General features: G+C 38.2%; 1 protein-coding gene and 1 pseudogene across 16 annotated transcripts in view; both read left to right on the forward strand.

The window, feature by feature from the left end:
* The window catches only part of ULK4 (unc-51 like kinase 4), a 727378-nt gene that overhangs the window by 551576 nt on the left and 150514 nt on the right, over positions 1–25288 (forward strand). For all 16 annotated transcript variants that reach the window (XM_054550402.2, XM_054550404.2, XM_054550405.2 and 13 more), the window contains 1 exon segment: positions 19692–19877. In XM_054550402.2, coding sequence (XP_054406377.2) covers positions 19692–19877 — 186 coding nt within the window.
* On the forward strand, positions 15770–16631 carry LOC100443597 (rRNA-processing protein FCF1 homolog; annotated as a pseudogene).

Below are 25288 nucleotides of genomic sequence, written 5' to 3' on the forward strand. Positions count from 1 at the left end.
ATAAGAATGTATTATCTTTTGCATGGGAATTTCATCTCCTGCTTTTGAAAAACAGCACGAAGGTCAGAGTGATCTTTTTGCACCTGCTGTTTTTCAAGTGGCTTTAACTTAAATAGACAATATACCGGAGTAGTTAGTATGTTTTTACCTCTTTCAACAGCCAGAATAAAAACTACATTTCCTAGCCTCCCTTTTGCGTTGACGTGACCATATGACTGACCAAAGTCAAGCCAGTGAGAAGCGAACAGAAGTGATGTCTGTCACTTCTGGTATCAGCTCTTAAAAGGACTGCATGTGTGCTCACCTGCCTTTTCTCTCCTTCCTGCTGCCTAGATGGGAGGAGCCTCTGTGTACCTCAAAAAGTAGCAGGCACCCAGGGTTTGCAGAGTCAGCCTCTCTGCATTAAGTACAATCAGTTATCTGCCTTCTTGGAGCTCTCCCAGGGAGAGCCTTACTGCTCAGAGATGTGTTTTCCCCTATACTAGGCTAACCCTAGCCTTCAGTGAGCTCTTCATACCTAGTCACAGCCTCCTCCAACCCCATATCTCTCCTCAGGAAGCTACCTGAGTCACATTTTCCTCCCTCTTTCAGGTGTTTCAGCTATGTTTTGTCACCTTGTCTTTCCTGAGCTTCTAGACATATTCGCATTCCTTTACCAGGCTCTCTTCCCTGAGAGTTTCACTGATGATCTCTCCTTACTAGACCCCCAACATCCTTATCTTAGCTCAGTTACTAGTAGAAAGCTTTTTCTCCCTTCCAGAATCACATCTTAAGTCTGATGCCTCTGGAGTTTCTCCTGGAACAAGTGCTGTGCAGAACAGAATGCTTCACTGCATCGACGTACCCTTCACTCTTCACTGTCTCTCACATGCATAGGGGCAGAAGAGAGTGGGCTTCCAGGTGGTCACTCCTTGGCCCCCAGTAGCTTCCCGTTAGCTCTAATGCATTCTGCCTCTTCACATGGTGCTCCTCAAGGGCTGTAGCCATGGCGTCCTTTTGGTAATGTTCCTATCACATGTACATTTTAGTGCAGTTTCAGCTGAGCAGAGGATGCCCATCAGGGTGTCCTACCCCCGACTCTCCTTCGTGAAATGCTTTAATTCCTTATTCTAACTCTAGGCTCTTTCATGTCCAAATGCTGTCTCATTTGGACAAATTTGGGTCCCCCTTTCTCCCTCCTTTTCCTTCTGGGTAATTAAAGTAGGTACATTGGTCACGTGTTTCCCAGTTTCACATGGGGCATTTCAGGCCCTGTGTTGCAGCCCTGTCTTTCCCACAGGCATCCCTACTTCCTTACTCAGACTGTGCTTCCTAATAATTTTATTGTGGATCTCTTTTCTCCTTTTCTTTTTCCTTCCAGCACTATAGTAAACCTCTGTAGTATCACTAAGTATTGCCTGTGTCACTATGGAAATTTGATCATTTTTCTGTTGTAAAGTATTCAAAGGGAAGAGCCACTAGAAGCAAATAGTTTTGTTTTGAGGGGTATAGCAGTTGAAAAATCAAATGCTTCCAAGAGGCCTTTTGTTACATGAGGGCGTCATTCTAGGCATGAAGAAATTGGGAGGGTGGGGACCCAGGAGAGTCCCTGCCAGGCTAAGCTCTGCTCAGCGCTTGCCACAAAGTAATGAGGACCTGTGGTGGTCACTTCTGATTTTACAGAAAAAAATAGGAAATATGAGTTTTTATGTGAAATATTCCAGTTTTTAAATGTTGGAAACTGATATTAAATCTTTAAAATATACCAGACCAAGTAAAACAAGTCTGTGGGGACAAATTTGTCCCAGGGCCTACCAGTTTACATCTTCTCTGTCAGGTCTTGAAGCTCTTGTCCTAGACCCAAATCCTTTTATTTATGTGTTTAACACAGTGTTCCTATTGTTACTGCTGTATCAGCGTGGTCATTTCCATAGAAATGTGTGACTTTTCAGTGTGATTTTATAAAGATCATATAGCCACATTTTTTCCTAGAGGGGAGTTACTTTATGAAAGTCATTGCAACAATAATGTTTGACATATAAAAATTCACATCATTTGCATTACTTGAGGGTATCTCTCTTTTCTCATTCTTCTTTGGCTCCGGATCACTTGCCATTGGGGTGTTTTCATCGACACACTTATTTGGCACATTATTTGCTGGGTGCTATCTACCAGGTACACAAGACAGGCGGAGAGTCGTGCTTCCGTGGGCTGAGACAAATGAATAGACATGGTCATTTCTAGGAGTGACGAGTGATCTGAATAGTGAAGAGGAAGAGGTCCTACTGCATTGCAGAGTGGCTTTGGTGTTGGGAAAGGCAGAGTGGGAATAAGATGAGGATCTTTATATTAGGAGTCCAGGGAAGAACTCTCTTACGAGGTGACCTTTGAACTGAGCCATGATTTATGTGGCAGCACCCTTTTGAAAACAGGCAGTGAATACCCCAGGCAGAGGAGATTGCAGATGCAAATACCCTGAGCGGCGCCATGCCTGATAAGTTTAGAGGAGTGAGGGAAGGCCAGTGTTGAGGCTTAATGAGCAAGGGGCAGAGGTGGGTGCTGGTGAGATGGGGAAAATGGATTGTAGGGGCACAAGTTTGTAGCGGCACAAGATTGTAGGAGCATAGTGGAGCATTGGTTACTTCTTGGGTGGCTGTCTCAAACCCATGTCTCTCATCCAGTGGTGACAGAATCCACTTGAATGTCTAAAGCAGGGAGAGCAGAAAAGACATGATCAGGCCGGAGCTTTTCCACAGAACTCAGCATCCTAGCATTCACCGTCAACACATTTATCCTCTGTGGTTTCCAAAACCTTGCTGCTTCAGTAGAATTGTTTAAATCTCCTGTTATGACTTTTTAAATGAGTGATGCTTTCCACTTCTTTTGTTATTGACATGAAACTGTCTGTTCATAATGTACGTGGAAAGAGCCTTAGGAAAGTTAATTAGGGTACTGCAGGAGGCCCAGAAGGCAAGGTTGAGCTTACCTATCTGTGATTTTCAACTAGTTTTTACATTTCTTTTTTAACACCCTGGTGCTCTGTTTTGTGATACGTAGACTGAAAACTAAATTAGTAAAAATGGTGGCAGGTTTTCTGCCTTCTAAATTCCCACATTTAAAAATATAGTGTACCTGGGATTGAAGGAGACCAAGTATCCTTCTCAAGAGAAGGGGGACAGTGTCAAGGCCCTGGGCAATAGTGTTTCCTTGAGCTGTGTCATCTGGAATTACCACCATTCATCAGCTTAATGATATTTTCTGCTGCCTCTTCAGCTGAGTTTGGGCAGGAGTGATATATGAAAGTGAAGCGGAACACTATTGGTGGCCTAATGGGAAATCTTTTGTTAAAGATGTCCTAACAAAATGAACGAGTCTCTTCTTCAAGTGCTTTTTGGTAGTGTAAAAGTAAGTGGTTATTTTTTTCTTTCTTGGCTAGTTAATATCTTCTCTGAAAATAAATATTTTCACATACTTTTTGACAAAGCACTGAACCAGGCATTATTTTTAAAATAGAATATAAAATGTGAAAGATTTTGAAATGCATTATATTGTGTAGATTGGATAATGGAAAGTAAATACAACACAACTGTGATTTTAAATTGTTGTAAAACAGTTTTTAAAATTCAAATGTAAGTTTACTATGAAGTATTTCCAAGTTGTATGTGTGTATTCACTTATATATCATCTCTCCCATAAAGCATTTGAGGTGGCTAATAAGAATGCTTGCGATAAAGTTAGGTTTGACAGAAAATACAAGATGCCAAATGGACATAGTTTTTTTTGTTTTTTTTTTTGAGATGGAATTTCGCTCTTGTTGCCCAGGCTGGAGTGCAATGGCATGATCTCTGCTCACCGCAACCTCCGCCTCCCAGGTTCAAGCGATTCTCCTGCCTTGGCCTCTCGAGTAGCTGGGATTACAGGCATGTGCCATGCCTGGCTAATTTTGTATTTTAAGTAGAGATGCTGTTTCTCCATGTTGGTCAGGCTGGTCTCAAACTCCTGACCTCAGGTGATCTGCCCGCCTGGGCCTCCCAAAGTGCTGGGATTACAGGCGTGAGCCGCTGTGCCCGGCCCCAAATGGACGTACTTATACTAAAAATGATTTTTTTTATCTGAAGTTCAAATGTATCTGGGTGCTCCTTTTTCTAAGTCTGGCAACCCCAAATAAAGTGGGAAGCATGAAGAAAGCGATGGAAATAATATAGGGTGAAGTTTCTAGAAAAAGGAGTCTAATATAATTACTAAAGTTGGGCCATAGTTTTGATTTGGGGAGTTCTGGTTCCCAGACAAAAAAGAAAATATAATTATTTATAAGATGTACATTGCCCATAAAGGAGGAGGAAAAGAAAACAAAAAAAGACGATTCCGTGGGGCAAGATAGATTTTCTGGTTAAGGGTTTGAAAGAATACTTTTTTATGGATCTCCATTAAAGGTACACTTTGTGATGAGGAGGGTAATGGTGGTAATATCTACTTTTTATTGAGCATTTTATTGACTAGACAATGACTTTTGAACTATTTTTAATTTAGATGAAGTCAGTTTTATCAATTTTTCCTTTTGTAATTCATTCTTTTGCAATTATGCCTATTAAACCTTTCCCTAATCCAAGGTAAAAATATTTTCTCCCATGTTTTCTCTTAGAAATTTCATAGTTTCAGCTTTTATATTCACGCCTGATGTGGCTTGGCTGTGTCCCCACCCAAATCTCATCTTGAATTTTAGCTCCCATAATCCCCTCATGTTGAGGGAGGGACCCAGTGGGAAATAATTGAATCATGGGGGCAGTTTCCTCCATACTGTTCTCACAAGAGCTGATGGTTTTTTAAGGGGAAACTCCTTTCCCTTGGCTCTTATTCTTCTCTTGTCTGCTGCCTTGTGAGATGTACCTTTCACCTTCCACCATGACTGTGAGGCCTCCCTGGCCATGTGGAACTGTAAGTCCATTAAACCCCTTTTTCCTTATAAATTACCCAATCTCCGGTATGTCTTTATCAGTAACGTGAGAACAGACTACTACAAGGCCTTTTATCCTTTTCCAGTTCATTTTGTTACACGATGCAAGGGCTAGGTAAAAGTTTATGGCTTTGCATATTTAAGCATTTTTTGAAAATATATTCTCTTGGCCAGGCACAGTTGTTCATGCCTGTAATCCCAGCACTTTGAGAGGGTGAGGCAGGTGGATTACTTGAGGCCAGGAGTTCGAGACCAACCTGGGCAACATGGCAAAACCCCATCTCTACTAAAAATACAACAAATTAGCTGGGCTTGGTGGTGCACGCCTGTAATCCAGTTACTTAGGAGCCTGAAGCATGAGAATCACTTGAACCTGGGAGGCAGAGGTTGCATTAAGTGGAGATTGTGACACTGCACTCCTGTCTGGGCAACAGAGTGAGACTCTGTCTCAAAAAAAAAAAAAAAAAAAAAAAAAGGAATCTCAACTGCATTGCCATTGACCTTTATCAGAAATCAGTTGACTTATGTGAGCCTATGGGCTCCTCCTCAGATTTGCTTTAGCTATTCCACGTTCTTTACATTTCCATATGAAACTTTGACATGGCTTGTCAATTTCTACAAAAAAAAACTTGTGAGATTTTGTATTGAGATTGTGTTGAGTCTACAAAGTAATTTGGGGAAAATATTGGGAACAATATAAAGTTATCTGACTAATGAACAAGATATAGCTTTCCATTTATTTAAGTCCTTTTTACTTTCAGCAATATTTTGTATTTTTTGTATATATTCCTTCATCCTGTGTCAGGTTTATCCCTAAGCATTTCCAGTTTTTTGATGCTATTATACTGGTATTGTTTTAATTTCAATTTCTGATTGCTACTTACCTGAAAATTACAATTGATTTTGTGTGTTTTTCTTGAATCCTACAACTTTGTTAAATTCACTCATGGACTCTAGTACCTTGTTTATTAATTACATCTGATTTTCTACATACAGGATCAGACTTACGCAAATAAAGTTACTGTATTACTACTTTTCCAATCTGGATGCCACTGGGTGGATCTTCAGGTAGGGGGTGTGCTGATTGCATTGGCCAGAATTTTCCAAACAGCGGTGAGAGGAGACATCCTGTCTGTCTTCGTAATTTCAGGGGAAAGCATTCAGTCTCCTACACAACCTTTATCAGGTTGAGGAATATGTACACGAAAAGGGGGGGCAGGAGAGGCTTCCAGGTTATAGGTAGATCTAAAATTTTTCTGATTGGCGATTGGTTGAAAGAGTTATTATCAATAGAAAGGTTGCCGGGCACGGTGGCTCATGCCTGTAATCACAGCACTTGGGGAGGCCAAGGCAGATGGATCACCTGAGGTCAGGAGTTCAAGACCAGCCTGGCCAACATGATGAAACCCTGTCTCTACAAAAAATACAAAAATTAAATGGGCGTGGTGGCATCTGTAATCCCTGTAATCCCAGCTACTCGGGAGGCTGAGGCAGGAGAATCGCTTGAACCCGGGAGGCAGAGGTTGCAGTGAGCTGAGATCACGCCACTGCACTCCAGTCTGGGCGACAGAGTGAGACTCTGTCTCAAAAAAAAAAAAAAAAGAATATCTGGGTTATGATAAGAGGTTGTGGAGAACAAAGTTTTATCATGCAGATAAAGCCTCTAAGTAGCAGGCTTCACAGAGAATAGATTGTAAATGTTTCTTATCAGACCAGAGGTTATGTGTTGATGTTAATGCTGGAGGGTATAACGAGGCATGTCTAGACCCCCCACTTCCCTGAACCAGTCTTTCAGGTTCAATTATAGAGTGCCCTGACTGAGGAGGAAGACCATTCAGATGTTTGGGGGACCTTAGGATTTTGTTTTGGTTTACAAGAAGTTCCCTTCCACCCCTAGTTCACATTGTAAATCGGTGTTGGATATCGTCAAATACTTTTTCTATTGAGATGATCTTGTGGTTTGGGGTACATTGTTAGGGGTTAATTTGTGTCCTCTGGAAAAGATATGTTAAAGTCCTAACCTCTACTCCTCTAGAATATCCTTTTCTGTAAATAGTGTTCTTGCAGATATAGTTAGTTAAGATGGGGTTACACTGAAGTATGGTGGGTCCCCAATCCAATATGACTGGTGTCCTTTTGAGAAGACAGCCATGTAGAGACAAAGACACTTGGGAGAATGGCATTTACTTATGCTGTCTTTGTCTAGTTTTGTTTCATTTTTCCCTGTCCCTGGTGGTAGGTGACTGTCTAGTTTGGGTATCAGGACAATGTTGAACTCAGAGAATGAATTAGTAAGTAATTCCTTTTCAGTTTTCTTGAAGACTTGGCGTACAATTAGCATGGTTTTTTTTTTAAATAACAGTTTTATTGAGCAATAATTCACATATCATAAAATTAACCTCTCAAAAGTATATAATTCGATATTTTTGTATATTGTGCAACCATTATCTAATTCCAGAATATTTTCGTCATCCCTAACAGCAACCTCATATTCACTAAAAGTCATTCCCCATTCCCTCCCCTCTACAACTCCAGTCAATCACTAATTTACTTTCTGTTTCTATAAACTGGCCTATTTTGGGTATTTCATATATATGGAAATATATAATTTGATTTTTTTGTTCTCTTAGCTTTATGTTTTCAGGATTCATTCATGTTTGTAGCATGGATCAGTGCTTCATTCCTTGGTATTCCTAAATAATATTCCATTATATGAGTGTATCACATTTGTGTATCCATTCATCAGTTGATGGACATTTGAGTTGTTTTCACTTTTTGGCTATTATGAATAACATTGCTATGAACATTTGTGTACAAATTGTTATGTAAACATAGAATTTCTTTTTTTCAGTATATACCTGGGAGCTGGGTCATATAGTAAATCTATGTCTAACCTTTAAAGGAACTGCCAGACTGTTTTCCAGAGTGCCTGCACCATGAACATTTCCACTAGCAGTATATGTGAAGGTTTCAGTTTCTCCACATACTCACCAACTGCTTGTTATTGTCTGTGTTTTTGATTATAGTCCTTCTATGGAATATGAAGTGATATCTCATGGTGATTTTAATTTGCGTTTTCTTTTCTTTTCTTTTCCTTTTTTTTTTTTTTTTTTTTTTTTTTTGAGACTGGGTTTCACTCTCTCACCCAGGCTGGAGTACAGTGGCATGATCCCTGCTCACTGCAACCTCTGCCTCCTGGGTTCAAACAGTTCTTCTGACTCAGCCTCCCAAGTAGCTGGGACTACAGGTGCACGCCACCATGCCTGGCTAATTTTTAGTAGAGATGAGGTTTTACCATGTTGGCCAGGCTGGTCTCAAACTCCTGACCTCAGGTGATCTGCCCGCCTCGGCCTCCCAGAGTGCCAGGATTACAGGTGCCAGCCACTGTGCCCAGCTGTTAATTTGCGTTTTCTTGATGACTAATGATATTGAGCGTCTTTTCCTATTTTTGTTGACTATTTTCATACCTTCTTTGGAGAAATATCTGTTAAAATCTTTTGCTCTTTAAAAAATTGTATCATTTTTAAAATGAGTGAGTTGTAAGAAATATTATATATCATGTATATACAAGTCCCATATTAGATATCAGATTTATAAAATATTTCTCTTGTGAGTTGTCTTTTTACTTTCTTGGTTATATCCTTTATAGCAAATCAGTTTTAGCTTTTGATGAAGTCTAGTTTATCTATTTTTTCTTTTGTTGCTTGTGCTATTGGCATCATAAATAAGAAACCATTGTCTAACCCAAGGTCACAAGACTTGCTCCTGTGTTTTCTATAAGTTTTATACATTTATTTATTTATTTATTTATTTATTTTTTTTTTTTTTTGAGATGGAGTCTTGCTCTGTTACCCAGTCTAGAGTGCAGTGGCGTGATCTCCACTCACTGCAACCTCTGCCTCCTGGGCTTAATCCATCCTCTCACCTCAGCCTCCTGAGTAGTTGGGACTATAAGTGTGTGCCACCATGTCTGGCTAATTTTTGTATTTTTTGTAGAGATGGGGGTTTTGCCACGTTCCCCAGGCTGTTGTCAAACTCCTGGGCTCAAGCAAGCCACCTGCCTTTGCCTCGCAAAGTGCTGGGACTAGAGCGCCCAGCCACATTTAGCTCTTATATTTAAGTTTTGATCCATCTTAAGTTAATTTTTATATATGGTGTGATGTGGGGTCCAGTTTCTTTTTTTAATCTGTCCAGTTGTCTCAGCACCATTTGTAGAGAATACTATTTTCCTTCTATTGAATTTTCTTGGCACCGTTGTTAAAATCAATTGACATGTATGAAAAGATTTGTCTGGGCTCCTAATTCTATTCCATTGGTCTCTAGATCTATCTTATGCCAGTACCACATTTGTTGGATTACTGTTGCTTTGTAGTAAATTTTAAAATTAGGAAGTAGGAGTCCTCCAACCATGCTCTTCCTTTGTAATGTTGTTTTGACTATTCTTGGTTCCTGGCATTTCCATATGAATTTTAGGATCAACTTATCAATTTCTGCCAAACAAGACAACTATAATTTTGATAGAGAATGCTTTGAATCTGTAGATCAGTTTTGAGTGTGTTGCCATCTTAACAGTGTTCAATCTTCTGATGCATGAACATGGGAAGTTTTTTCATTTATGTAGACTCTCTTTAATTTTTTTTTTTTTTTTTTTTTGAGATGGAGTCTCACTCTGTCACCCAGGCTGGAGTGCAGTGGCGCGATCTCGGCTCACTGCAAGCTCCACCTCTTGGGTTCACACCATTCTCCTGCTGCAGCCTCCAGAGTAGCTGGGACTATAGGCACCCACCACCACGCCCAGCTAATTTTTTTGTATTTTTAGTAGAGACATCATTTCACCATGTTAGCCAGGATGGTCCTGATCTCCTGACCTCATGATCTGCCTGCCTTTGCCTCCTAAAGTGCTAGGATTACAGGCCTGAGCCACCGTGCCCAGCCTAATTTTTTAAATATTTTTTGTTACTTTTATTCCTTTTATGCCATTCATTTTAATGCTATTATAAATGAAATTATTTTCTTAATTTCACCTTCAGATTGTTCATTGTTAGTGTATAGAAATACATTTGATTTTTGTTTATCAATCTCATACCCTGCAACCTTGACGAACTTGTTTATTTGTCCTAAAAGTTCTTTAGAGGTTCCTGAGGATTTTCTATGTATAAGATTATATCTTCTGCAAATAGAGTTTTACTTCTTTTTTGGTGCTTTTTATTTTTCTTATTTATTTTTCTAGCTAGAACCTCCATTATAATGATGAATATGGGAAGAGTGGACATCTCTCTTTCTTCATGATCTTAGGGGAAGGGAGTTCACTCTTTTGCCAGTAAGTATGTTAGCAATAGGTTTTTCATAGATGTCCTTTATCAGTTGAGAAAGTTCCCTTCTGTTCGTAATTTGTTGAATGTTTTTAAGAGTTAATTTTGTGAAATGCTGCTTTTGTGACTATTGAGAGGATCATGTAGTTTTTGTTCTTTATTCTATTGCTATTGCATATAACATTGATTGATTTTCACGTGTTAAACTAATTTTGAATTTCTAGGATAAATCCCACTTGGTAATGGTCTATAATACTTTTCACATATTGCTGATTTGGTTTGCTACTATTTTGTTGAGGGTTTTGGCATGTATATTCTTAAGGGCTATTGGCCTATAGTGGGTTTTTGTTGTTATTATTGTTGTTTTTTGTAATATCTTTGTCTGGTTAGGGTATCAGGGTAGTACTGACCTCAGAGAATGAGTTCAGAAGTGTTCTCTTTTTCTTAGTTTTGTGGAAGACTGTGTAGAATTGGTATTACTTCTTCCTTAAATGTTTGGTAGAATTCACCAGTCAAGTCATCTGGCTCTGGAGTATGTTTGTTGTTGTTGTTGTTGTTGTTTTTGCTCTTTTGTAGGATGGTTTTTAGCCATAAATTTATTTTCTCTAATGGATAATGTGCTACCCAGGTTATCTGTTTCTTCCTGAGTGAGCCTCGGCCTGCTTTCTTCTCTCTGTTACTTTGTCCTATCAACTCTAGCTGCCTGGTCTTTCAGGACTTTTTCCTCTGTCTCCTCAATTTAAGGAATTCACTGGGATCCCCCTCTGTTGTCCTCCCTGCACGTAGGCCTGGAAACTCTCTCAAGTCTCTAATCTGGGAAAATAGGAGACCTCTCACCCTATTTGTGTCCCATCTCTTAGGGACCACTGTTCTTCATTATCTTATGTCTAGTGTCTTAAGAACCATTGCTTCATACATTTGTATGCTAGTTTGTTGTTTCAGGCAGTCCCTGTTATGCTAGGGAAACTATTAATAAATCAGGGAGTAAAATAAATTTAATCACCATCACTGGAAAAATAGAATGTTCAAGTAACCCACAGGAAAGTAGAAAAAAGAGAGTGAGCAGAATGAGAAACAGGAAACAGAAGACATAATAAAATTGCACATTAGACTTAAGCCCTAGTCCCCCAATATTTACCTTAAATGTAAATGGTCTAAATGCACCAATTGTAAGACAGAGATAACTGCCCAAGCAAGTTACAGATTCAATGCTATTCCTATCAAGCTACTGACATTTTTCACAGAACTACAAAAAGCCATTCTAAAATTCGTATGGAACCAAAAAGAGCTCAAATAGCTAAAGCAATTCTAAGCAAAATGAACAAAGCCAGAAGTATCATATTAACCAACTTCAAACTATACTATAACATTACAGTAACCAAAACGGCATGGTACTGTTGGAGAAACAGACACATAGACCAATGAAACAGAATAGAGAACCCAGAAATAAAGCACACCTACAGCCACCTGATCTTCAACAAAGTCAACAAAAGTAAGCAACCTGGAAAGGACTACCTATTTAATAAATGGTGCTGGAATAGCTGGCTAGCCATATGCAAAAGAATGAAACTTGACCTCTATCTTTCGCCATATACAAAAATTAACTGAAAATGGGTTAAAGATTTAAATGTAGGACCTCAGACTATAAGAATCCTAGAAGAAAACCTAGGAAACACCCCTCTGGACATAGGCCTTGGAAAATAATTTAGGACTAAATCCTCAAAAACAATTGCAACACAAAAATTGATGAACAGGACCTGATTAAACTAAAGAGCTTCTGTACAGCAAAAGAAACAGACAACCTGGAGAATGGGAGAAAATATTTGCATGCTATGTATCTGATGAAGGTCTAATATCCAGAATCTATAAAGAACTTAAACAATTGAAAAAGCAAAAACAAAAACAAAAAAACCCTCATTAAAAAATGGGCAGAAGACTTGAACAGACATTTCTTAAAAGAAGACATACAAGTGGCCAACAAGCATATGAAAAAGTGCTCCACATAATGAGTCATCAGAGAAATGCAAATCAAAACCACAATGAGATACCATCTCACACCATTCAGAACAGCTGTTATTAAAAAGTCAAAAAACAGACGCTGGTGAGACTGTGGAGAAAAGAGGATGCTTATACACTGTTGATGGTGATGTAAGTTAGTTCAGCCATTGTGGAAAGCCATTTGGAGAATTCTCAACTTAACGCAGAATTACCATTTGACTCAGCAATCCCATTACTGGATATAGATCCAAAAGAAAACAAATTGTTATACCAAAAAGACACATGCACTTGTATGTTCATTGCAGCACTATTCACAATAGCAAAGACATGGAATCAACCTAGGTGCCTATCAACAGTGGATTGGATAAAGAAAATGTGATACATACACAGTGTAAAATAATACACATCCATAAAAAAGAATGAAATTATGTCCTTTGCAGCAACGTGGATGGAGTTGGAGGCCATTATCCTAAGTGAATTAACACAGGGACAAAAACCAAATGCCTCATGTTCTCACTTATAAGTGGGAGCTAAACACTGGGTATTCATGGACATAAAGATGGCAAAAATAGACACTGGGGATTCCTAGATTGGGGAGAAAGAGAGGGTGGCAAGGGTTGGAAAACTATTGAGTACTATACTCAGCACCTGGGTGACGGGATCAATGATATCCCAAACCTTGGCATCATGCAATATACCCAGGTAACAAACCTGCAAATATACCCCCTGAATCTAAAATAAAAGTTGAAATCATTTTTAAAAAATATAGATGATTAGAGTTCTTAGTCCATTTTTTGCTGCTATAACTTAATACCAGAGGCTAAGCAATTTATAATGAACAGAAATGTATTGACTCACAGTTCTGAAGGTTTGGAAGTCTGAATCAGGTGGCTGGCATCTGTCAAGGGCCTTCTTGCTGTGTCATAATATGCCAGAAGGTATCACATGAAGGAAGTGCAAGAGGGCGAGAGAGAGAGCCTGAGCACATGCACGTACGCAGCAAGGAGCCCAAACTTGTCCTTTTATAAGGAATCTAATCCTGTAATAATGACTCTACTCCCTCTGTGGCAGAATTAATCCATTTATGAGGGTGGAACCTTCATGGCTTACTCACCTCTTAAAGGTTCCACCTCCCAACACTATTGCACTGGGGATTAATTTTCCAACACATGCTTTTTGGGGAACACATTCAAACCATAGCAGAGGAACAAAACATGATCCAACAGCATGCTGTCTACAAGAAACCTCAAATATAATGATATAGGCAGGTGAAAGTAAAAGGAAGAAAAATGTATATCATGAAAATATTTTTAAAAGCAGGAGCGGTTAATTAATGTTAGATAAAGTACACTTCAGAGCAGGGAAAATTACCAGAGGCAGAGAGGGACATTACCTAATGATTAAAAGATCTATCCACTGAAATGACATAACTATTTTAAATGTATGCATTCTAAACAACAAGACCTCAAAATACATGAAGCAAAAAAAAAAAAAATGATAGAGCTAAAAAGATAAATAGACAAATCAACAATGATAGTTGGGGCTTTCCCACTTAGGAATTAATAGAACAACTAGACAAAAAAATCAAGAATATAGAAAAATTGAACAATACACTCAACCAACAGGATATAATTGATAGAGAGCACTTCACACAACAGAATACACATTTTTTTTTTCCAGTGCCCGTGGAACACTCACCACTAATAGACTGAATCCTAGGCCACAAAAGAAACTTCAAGAAATATTAAAAGAATTGAAATAGTATAGAGCGTTGTTCTCTAATAACAATGGAATCAAACTGGAAATCAATAAGAGAAGGATAATAGGAAAATTTCCAACATTTAAAAAGTAAACACACTGATAACTGATGGGTCCAAGAAGAAGTCACACAGGAAGCTTTTTAAATGCATAGAACTTAATGAAAATGAAAACATATCAAAATATGTAGGCTACAGCTAAAAGCTGTCCTGAGAGAAAAATTTGTAACACCAAAAGTTTATAGACAAAAGGTGAAAAAGGGAAAGATTTTAAATCAATAATCTAAGTTCTCACCTCCATAAACTAGAAAAATAGAAAAGCTAATCCGAAACAAGCAAAAGGAAAGGAATTATAAAGATCAAATCAGAAATCAATGAATTTGAAAACAGGAAAACAATACAGAGATATCAATGAAACAAAAAGCTGACCCTGAAAAAAAATCAATAAAATTGAAAAACCTCTATCCAACTGACAAAGAAGAGAGAAGACAGAAATTATCAATATAAGGGATGAAACAAGAGATGTCAGTGTATATCTGCAGCCATTTAAAGAATAATAAGGGAATGCTGTGAACAATTTTATGTTCATAAATTCTGTAACTTGGAAGAAATGAGCCAATTCTTCCAAAACTACCAGAACTACACCAACATGAACACTTGAATAGTCCTATAATCATTAAAGAAGTTGAATTTATAATTTAATTCTCCTAAAAAGCAGTCTCTGGGCCCAGATAATTTCACTGGAAAATTTTGCCAAACAATTACAGAAGAATTACATATCAATTTTATATAATTTCTTTGTTTGTTTTTTTTTAAACGGAGTTTTCATTCTTATTGCCCAGGCTGCAGTGCAATGGCATGATCTCGGCTCACCACAACCTCTGCCTCCCAGGTTGAAGCAATTCTTCCACCTCAGCCTCCCGAGTAGCTGGGATTACAGGCGTGGCGTGTGCCACCACGCCCAGCTGATTTTGTATTTTCAGTAGAGATGGGGTTTCTCCATGTTGGTCAGGCTGCTCTCGAACTCCCAACCTCAGATGATCTGCCAGCCTTGGCCCCTCAAAGTGCTGGGATTACAGACATGAATAGAAGAGGGGACATTTCCCAACTCATTTTATGAGGGTGATATTACCCTGATACTAAACTAAGACAAAGTCCTCTCCAAAAAAGACTACAATCAGTATCTCTTGTAAACTTAGATATAAAACTCAGCAAAATATTAGCAAATGGAATAGATCAATGTATAAAGAGAATGAGCAGAGCAGAATTTATTCCAGATGTGCAAGGCTTGTTCAACACTGAAACATAAATTAATGTATTTTACCATATAAACAGGTTAAATATTTCATGATCATATGGATTGATACAGAAAAAGTAATTGACAAAACCACCAGCACTTATTCATGGTAAAAAGTTATCAAACTAGGATTAGAGGGGGAATCTTCTCAACCTGATACAGGGCATCTATGAAAAATTTACAGCTAGCATCATACTTAATAGTGAATTACTAAATCCTTTCTCCCTAAGATTGGGTACAAGGCAAGAGTGTCTACTCACACTAATCTCATTTAACATCTTAGTGGAGGTTCTAGCCAGTGTAGTAGGATATGGAAAGAAATAAAAGGAATACCCTTTGGAAAGGAAGAAATAAACCTATTTGTATTTACAGGTGACACAATTATCTATGTAGAAAATGCCGAAGAATCTTCAAAAAGACTCCTAGAATTAATAAGTGAGTTCAACAAGGTTTCAGGATACAAGATCAATAAACAAAATTCATCAAAATGTATACATTAAATATGTGCAAGTTTTTGTATATCAGTTATACCTCAGTAAAAAATCAATTGCATTTCTGTATACTAACAATTAATAGATTCTGGAAGAAACAAGAGTATGACATGACCATGCGGAAGCAAAAGAAAACAAGGAAATATGCAATCATGAAGTGAATGCTTAGTCTCAGATCAAAGGCTTAAAGAAAAGGTAGATTAAAACCTAAAAAGAAAGAAAAAGATCCTAGTGTGCTAAAGGAGAAGTTCCTCAACACCGTCCCTGCTTATTTTTCCAATATATCACACAGCTGGGCCCACCTTACCACATCCTTGTCGATGCCAACTTTATCAACTTTTCCATTAAAGCCAGACTGGACTTAGTGCGGTCAATGATGGACAGTCTGTATGCCGAGTGTATCCCTTGTGTAACTGATTGTATAATGGCTGAAATTGATAAATTGGGGCGGAAGTATTGAGTGGCTCCAAGGATCATCAAGGATCCAAGATCTGAACAGTTACCATGCACACACAGAGGAACCTACGCAGAAGACTGCCTAAAACAGAGAATAACTCAGCATTAAGTGTCACATTGTTGCCATGGTTGACCAGAGACCCTAAAAGAGGAATCCATAAGATTCCTAGAGTTCCTATCATGTACATTTCTAACCACCATAGATACAACATGGAACTGATGTCAGATGATTATGGAGCCCCTTGGTTCTAATTCTTACAAGACAAAGTTCCTCTGCCTTTCTCTTGTTGCCAGTTCATTAAACATGCAATACCATAGGACAACAATAGCCTTTCCAAGAATGGTGCTGGAGCAATTGGATACACAGTGGCAAAACAAAACAACAATAAAATCCTTTACCTAAACATTATATTTTATCTAAAAACCCAAAATTAAGTGAATTAAATGTAAAATATAAAACTATAAAACCTTTAGAAAAAAATATAGGAGAAAGTCTTCAGGACACGTGTTTCAGCAAAGAGTATTTTGTTCTTGCCACCACAAGCACAATTGCTAAGAGCTAAAACCAGTAATTGGACTTCATCAAAATTAACTTTTTTTCTCTTTCAAAAGACTCAGTAAAATGGATGAAAAGGCAAGCTACAGACTGGGAGAACATATTTGCAAAACTATATATCTAAGAAAGGTGTTGTATCTAGAATATTTAAAGAACTTTCAAATATCAAGAATAAAGAATCAAACATCCAATTAACAAAGGGCAAAAGTCATGAATAGGTGATAAGATGTTCACTATCAGTTGCCATCAGGGAAATGTGAATTTAAACTACAATGAGATACCACCATCTATCTAGCAGAGTGGCTAAAATTAAAAAATAGTGATAACACTAAGTGCTAGTGGAGATGCTGAGAAATTGGATCTTTTGTACATTGATGCCAGGAATGTAAAATGGTAAAATGCTACAGCTGACTTAGAAAACAGTTTGATAGTTTCTTAAAAAACTAAATATGAGTCTCCCATACAACCCAGCCATTGTACTCTTGGGCATTTATCCCAGAGGAATGAAAGCCAATGTTCACATAAAAACTTGTACAAATGTTCACAGTAGTTTTATTTGGAATAGCTCCAAATTGGGAACAACTCACATTTTCTTTATGGATGAGTTAAACTATGGTACATCTATGTCATGGAATAGTACTCAGTAATAAAAAGAAATGAACTATTGATACACAAAAATTTGGATGGATTTTAAGGAAATTATGCTGAGTGAAGAAAACCATATATACAGTGTGATTCCAGTTATGTAACATACTTGAAATGACAAAATGGCAAACCGGTGTGTGGTCACCGGGGGTTAGGGATGGAGGAGAGTGGGTGTTGGCTCTTACTATAATGGCATCCTTGTGATGGAACTCTTCTTTATCTTGGTGGTGGTGGTTGTCACCAAATCTACACATGTAATTAAGTTGCACAGAGCTAAATATAATGTGTACAAACACACATACACAAACAGATATAAAATTAGTAAAATCAGAATAAGGTTGATGGCTAAGGTCCTAGCTGTGATATTGTACCATAGTTATTATACAAGATGTTTCCATTGGGGAAACTGGGTGAAGTATATATGGAATCTCTCTGTATTCGTTCTTACAACTGCATGTGAACCTACAAATATCTCGAAATAAAAGTTTAATTCACATGCAAAAGAATAAAATTGGGTCTCTACTTACACCATATATAAAAATTAACTCAAAATGCATCGAAGACGTCAATGTAAAAAGCTAAAGCTATAAAGCTCTTAGAAGAAAACATGGGCATGACTGGGTATGGTGGCTCTTGCCTGTACTCTCAGCACTTTGGGGGAAGACAAGGCAGGAGGATTGCTTGAGCCCAGGAGTTCAAGACTAGCTGTGGCAACATGGTGAGACCCGTCTACACAAAATTTAAAAATTAGCCAGGTGTGACAGTGCACCCCCGTGGTCTCAGCTACTCAAGAGGCTGAGGTGGGAGGATTGCTTGAAGCCAGAAGGTTGAGGATGCAGTAAGCTGTGTTTATACCACTGCACTCCAGCCTGGGTGACAGAGAGAGATGCTGTCTCCCAAAAAACAAAAACAAAAATAAAACATTCTTAGACATATGTCACTGAAATCATACATATACCCAAGTATAAAAAAAAAAGTTAGAGTTTTCAAAATTAAAAATATTTTTTACTCCAAAGGACAATATCAAGAAAGTGAAAAGACAATTTGCAGAAAGGAAAAAAATTTAAATTACATATTTGTTAAGGGACTTGTATTTAAAATATATAAAGGACTCTTAGAACTCAACTATATAAAGACAAATGACCTATTTTTAGAATGGGCAAAGGGTCTGCAGACATTTCTCCAAAGATACGCAAATGGCCAATCAGCACGTGAAAAGATACTCCACATCATTAGCCATCAGGGAAGTACGTCTGAAAACCACAATGAGTTACCCCTCCAGACCTACTAAGATAACTATAACTAAAAAGACAGATAATAACAAGTGTTAGTGAAAATGGAAATTTCATACATTGCTGGTACAAGTGGCAGCTTTGGAAAACAGTCTGGCAGTTCTTCAAAAGGTTAAATATAGAGTTACTATGAAGCGGGTCAGTAGGTAAAGTTACAATTAAATAGGAGGAATATGGATATGTCCTTTCACTGCACTATAGTTAATAATAATATATATTTCAAAATAGCTAGAAGAGAGGATTTGGAATGTTCTCACCACAAAGGATATATGTATGAGGTAAAGGATATGTTAATTACCCTAATTTGATTATTATACATTGTATATGTGTATTGAAACCTCACACTGTACCCCATAAAAATGTATAATTATGTGGCAATAAAAATAAAATAATTAAACTTTTTTAAAAAGAAGAATATAGGATCTTCTGATTTTGTGCTGTTAGCTTTGTTTGAGCAACTATATACACTTTGAAAAAGATGCATTTAAAAAAGTATTTAGGCCGGGCGCAGTGGCTCATGCCTGTAATCCCAGCATTTTGGGAGGCTGAGGAAGGAGGATTCCTTGAACCCAGGAGTTCAAAACTAGCCTGGGCAACATAGGGAGACCACGTCTCTACCGAAAACAAAAAAAAAAACCAAAAAAAAACAAAAAAACAATTAGCTGGGCATGATGATGGTGTGTGTCTTTGTTCCCAGCTACTCAGGAGGCTGAGGCAGGAGGACCACTTGAGCCCAGGAGATTGAGGCTGCAGTGAGCTGTGATCATACCACTGCACTCCAGCTTGGGCAACAGAGTGAGACCCTGTCTCAAAAAAAAAAAAAGGAAAAAAGTAAAAATGTATTCAGCAGACTACTCAGGCTGACACCCCCATCAAGCCAAATTTTACTGTGTTTTTTTGAGTACTAATACCATCTTCAAGGAAATTTAAATAGTCTTATTTGTTAATTTTCAGCTTCCTAATGAAGATCCTGAGATTTTTGACGTTTCATCCAAATGCCTGTCTATACTGGTTCAACTGTATGGAGGGGAAAACCCAGACAGCCTCTCTCCTGAAAATGTGGAAATTTTTGCTCATTTGCTGACATCCAAGGAGGACCCAAAGGAGCAGAAGCTTCTGTTAAGGATTCTCAGAAGAATGGTGAGTTCACACAGAAACCAGGGACACTGTGGGTGGCTTTGCTGGCGGCCACATGGACAGTGAGTAGCCATTTCTTGGACCTAATTTCAAATTTACAGAGAATTTGCAAGAGTTGTCAAAACTCCCAGTCACCTTTCTCCTTAATCACCTGTTGTTGACATTTGTTGTATACTGTTTATCTGCATATATACATATTTTTTCTGAACCATTTGGGAGTAAGTTAGAGACATTGTACCTCACACTCCTTAACATCTAAGTATGTATTTCCTAAAATAAAATTGATATTCTGTCACTTAAATAATCAAAATCAGGAAGTTTAACACCGATAAAATTCCTTTACCAGTCTTCTGTCCATATTCTAGTTGGGTCAGCTGTCCCAGTAACTTTCATAGCCTTTTTTCTGGTATAGGATACAGTCTAGGATTATGTATTTTGGTAGACATGTGTCTTTAATATGGAATAGTCTTTCAGTCTTTGTCTTTCATGATATTTTTGAAGATTATACGCCAGGTATTTTGTAGCATCTCCCTGAGTTTGGGTCTGTTTGATGTTTCTTCACGATTAGATTTGTGAGTACTCTAGAAGTAAATTGGTCCTTCTCAATCCATCACATCCAGAGGCTCTTGGTGGCTGTTTGCCCCTTACTGGTGGTATTAATTTTGATCACTTGGTTTAATCAATGTGTAGTTAGTTATTATTATTTTGTAGTAGTTGCAAAATGGATATTTTCTCATCCCCAACATTTATAACTCCCAGCATTCCACTGTAAGGAAAAACTTTCCCTTCTGCTTCACTTATTTGATTTAAAAATGCATATAGAGCTGACGTCTATTTGAAAGTACTTTTGAAAACCTATTCTCTTTCTACAGTAAATCTTTCTCTGCTGATTTTGAAGGCCACTATTTACAGTAGCTAGTGTTGAAGTTAATAAAGGATGGGGGTTCTGGTCACCTGTCATCTTCTGGTTTGTCAGTCTGTGTTCACTTCTAGATCCTAATACCTTGAGGTGTCCTTTGGCAGGTGGAGGCTGTGGATGTTCCAGAGTTGTACTCAAAATGACTTGCACCAATTTGATAGGTAGACAGTTGCAGCGAGTGACCCAGCTGAACCTGTATGACAGGTGATGGGTGACAGAACTAGAAGGGAGATAAAGAGATTGACTCCTACACTGCTATATTGTGCTTTTGTATGGGTGTGACTCCCCCCAACCCCAAAACAAGACTTACTAATCTCAGCAGAGTCATTACCTGCATTGCAGGATTATGATGGTCTAGTTCAGTTCCCCAAGTGTGGGATGAATACTTCTGAGGAGAGTAGGTCTTGGAGATGGTACACCAGCCTAGCACTAGATGTGGAATCACGTAGTGAGGCAGTTATTTCATTTCCATTTTCTTTTGGTCTTTCTGGTTATTCAAGGCAAAAGCCTCAGTTTGTTGTTGTGTCTTTACCACCTCTCTAATCCTTCAGAATTTCCCTTTTTAACAGAGCAGGCCTCTCAAGCTCCCATCTTTTACAGTGGAGATGTTTCTTTAAAAAATTACTTTATGTAAAGAAAAAGGTGAGTCAATCTGAAGACAAGTACTAGAGAATATAATAATACAAGTGATCTGTAGATATGGCAAAACTGTGAGTATAATAGAGAATGTCAGAAGCTTGGAAAATATTGGTCTGATATCTGATATGGTTAAATTTTGTAGGGCTCCACAGTCTCTTTGAAACTCAGGACCAGATTTTTTTTTTTGAAACTTAGAAATTTCAGATCTTTTTGGCATGGTACTTATACCGTATATTGTATGATGCCCCTAGGAGACACTCAGGCAATGACATCATAAGCACAGTAATATTTCTGTGGCAAAATGTATGAATATTTACACCAGGCACAGACCAAACATGGGCTCCTGTGAGTTCAGGTCAGGTTTTGCTACCGTATGTGTTTTTGAACAAAACTTACGAAAAAAAGTTTGGATTTTCAGAGCTTTCTAGATTTTAGAATTGCAGATATTATGGAAATAAGTTATGTTATTTACTAAAACACTGATCAAATTAATCATACAGATTAATTAATAAGACCCCAACTTGGTCAAAATAAACAGATTCTACCATCTTTTAGTTTGCTTTACTATTTAAAATGGCTTCTTTATAATATCTGACCTGCCTTATAGGGCCAGGTAGATTTTGTTTGTGGAAGAAAAGTTGAATCCAAGTGATTTTTACCTTTGTATGCAAAAACAGAAGTTGATCCTGGTGCTGCTCATCTATTTTCTTTTTATTGTGGTAAAATGTATATAGCATAAAATTTATCACTAGAATTATTTTTAAGTATATGGTTCAGTGGCATTAAGCATATTCACATTGTTGTGCATCACTATTATCCATCTCCACAACTTTTTCATCTTCCCAAACTGAAACTCTGTGCCTATTAAACAATGACTTCCCACTCCTCCTTCTCCCAGTGCCTGATAACCACCATTCTACTTTCTGTTTCTATGAATTTGACTACTCTAGGTACCTCGTACGAGTGGAATTATACAATATTTGTCCTTTTATGTCTGGCTTGTTTCACTTAATATGTGGCTTCAAAGTTAATTCATGATGTAGCACGTGCTAGAATTTCCTCCATTTTTAGGGCTGACTAATAATCCATTGTATGTGTATACCACATTTTAAAAATGTATTATCCATTGATGGACATTTGTGTTGTTCCACCTTTTTTGTCCCATTTATTGATCTTTTAAAACTTATCTCTGTTATTATCAGGATTGGCTCATGAATTTTTCAGTGAGTTACAATCCACAGCTGCCCCAGATTTGGCTAATGGGAATGGCTTTTGGATGTCTGCTATGTCATTTGACATTCTCCATCTTTTTTTTTTTTTGAGTGCTTTCAATCATAAAGTGATATTCCAGGCTTATGTTGTATTACTGCTGCAGCCTTGGAATCAGGCATTTCTCCAAGAAACTATGGAGCCTTTCTGTGTGGTAATTAGGAAGTAAGATGCAAAAATGTTCTGGATTGGAATCACAACAACTGTTTGCTTAGCAACAATAACAGAAATAGCCTGGACAGTCCCAAGAGTTAAAATATACTGTTTTCTACCCTCTTCTGGAGGGTACCTGTGAAGGTCACTCTAACTCTTTGATGTCTCTTCTTTAGTTGTTCAAGAATGCCCATAATGTTTGCAGGCCTGCCATCTGTGATAAATGCCTCCAAATCTTCTGAAAGCTTTTTAATTTACCCTGGGTCAGTCAGTGTTGGGCCAAGTCATATAAAACATACAATCAAAGATTCTAGGGGCCCCAGTCAACTCAGTTGTGGCCTTGAACTTGCCCATCCTGAAGCTCAGTTCTAATTAAATGGAATACAGATGGCCTCCAATTTACCATGGTTCAAATTCGGATTTCTCAACTTTGCATTGGTGCAAAACTGATGCGCATTTAGCAGAAAGTGTATTTCAAGTACCCATACGACCATTCTATTTTTCACTTCCAATATGATCTTCAATAAATTACGTGAGATATTAAATACTGTTTTACAAAATAGGCTTTGTATTAGATGATTTTGCTCAATTGTAGGCTAATGTAAGTGTTCTGAGCACATTTAAGGTGTGCTGGGCCGTGATGTTTGGCAGGTTAGGTGTACTAAATGCATTTTCGACTTACATTATGATGGGTTTATTGGGAAGTAACCCCATCTGTACTGAGGTTAGTACACTTGGAGAGAAATAGCAGCAGGTTACCCAAAGAGGAGTGTGATACTACCTGTCTCATGCTTCTGGACTGATTTAGTCCTTCTTCCTGTTTGTTCTTCTGCTGTCTGTTTTTAATTCTCTGGCAGCCATTGTTTTGTAATTGTTGGCCTACTCTCTGTTCTTATCTTTACATTACCCTGGTTCCAGGGTAGTAATGTGGTCGGTGTTGTTATTTGTTGTTATCTTCAGAATGTGATGGTGTCTGACGTGTAAAAGGTGTTCATCAGTTGTTGGTTACTACTGTGTGGTAGTCTCTGTGTTAGGATTTTTGGTGCATTAAGCTCCTTTAATCTTGACAGCATCCCTGGAGATCAGCTCCAGTGATTGTTCCCAGATTATTACCATTTTATAGGTTATAAACTAAGGCTCAAGGAGCTTAAATAATGTTCCCAAGACCACCAACTAGGAAATGGCAGAGCTGGTATCAAGCCCAGATCCGACTGCCCCAGCCCATCCTCCTTCGAAGTAGCTGGCCCCAGGCTGTTGCTTTGCCAAGGACTGATCTGAGTTCTGCAGGCATTTGTCAGGCAGAATTTGACTGAACTTTGATCCAGACAGGACCTGAGAGATTCATTCTTTTATTCATAGAAAAACAAGTAATAGATAGAGTTATGATTATGTGCAAAGCACTGCACTAGGGATATTGAAACAGTAAGACATGATCTTGCTGCTCCCTGCCCTCAGAGATCTCTAGCCAGAGAGACATGGAAGCAACCAGCTTCATTACAAAGCAGAATCCAATCAGTGCTATGGTGGAGAAGCCAAGAAAGTTCCGACGGAACAGTCATTTTGGGGAGGAAGTTGGCAAGACGTGATGTTTAAACTGAGTATGGAACAATGTGTTGGTATTCTACACACTGAGCAGGAAGAAGCACATCCTGAGCAAAGACCCAGAAATCCATGGAGCCAGATTGGGAAGACATAAGACATGGGCCAGGAAAAGCCAGAGCTTTACTAAACATGAGCTTTAGGAGCATTTAGTGTTTAGACATTGTTGATGGAATTAAGAAATTCTGGTCTCTGAAACAAAAGGCTGCTGGCAGCATCTTAATTGAATTAGTTTTCCTTACTGTGGAATAAAACTTTACCATAGTAGCTATCACAGAATAGGTATTTAGTATTTACTGAGCTGAATAAGGAATGTTCATGAAATACAGCAGTTTTGTTATTGGCAGTTCATTCGTGGTCTTCAGTCCATATTGGGAGCTCGTGTTAGTACTTTGCAGACACATATAGGTCAGACTGAGAAGGACCATAAAAGACATCTAGTTATCCCATAGTCTGAAGCTTCAGTCTTCTCCACAGCAGCCCTGCCAAGTTTCTGAAGACTGCGTGAGATTGGATATGCATATGGATAGAGGACAGGAGCTTGAGTGATATAAGGAACACGAGCAAAAGTTTCCTGTGACTTTGGGGAGACCCAACTCTCAGGCTTGGCTCACTGGAGCAGAAGAATCAGATTCCATAGAGAAACAGAGGCAATCTAGATTTATTACCTGGTGCCAGTAATTGGATTAAGGAGGCCTGACAAATGCATTTTCTTGACCATAAGAAGTTAAGGAGGAAAAGACAAGCTCCCTGAGGACCTAGTCAGAGGATATTCGTTAAGTACACACTCCCACCAGGAGCACATTTAAAAAGAAGAGTATTCTAAGCTGGTGGG

This window comes from Pongo abelii, chromosome 2 (genome assembly GCF_028885655.2).
Source record: "Pongo abelii isolate AG06213 chromosome 2, NHGRI_mPonAbe1-v2.0_pri, whole genome shotgun sequence".
Classification (NCBI taxonomy): domain Eukaryota; kingdom Metazoa; phylum Chordata; class Mammalia; order Primates; family Hominidae; genus Pongo; species Pongo abelii.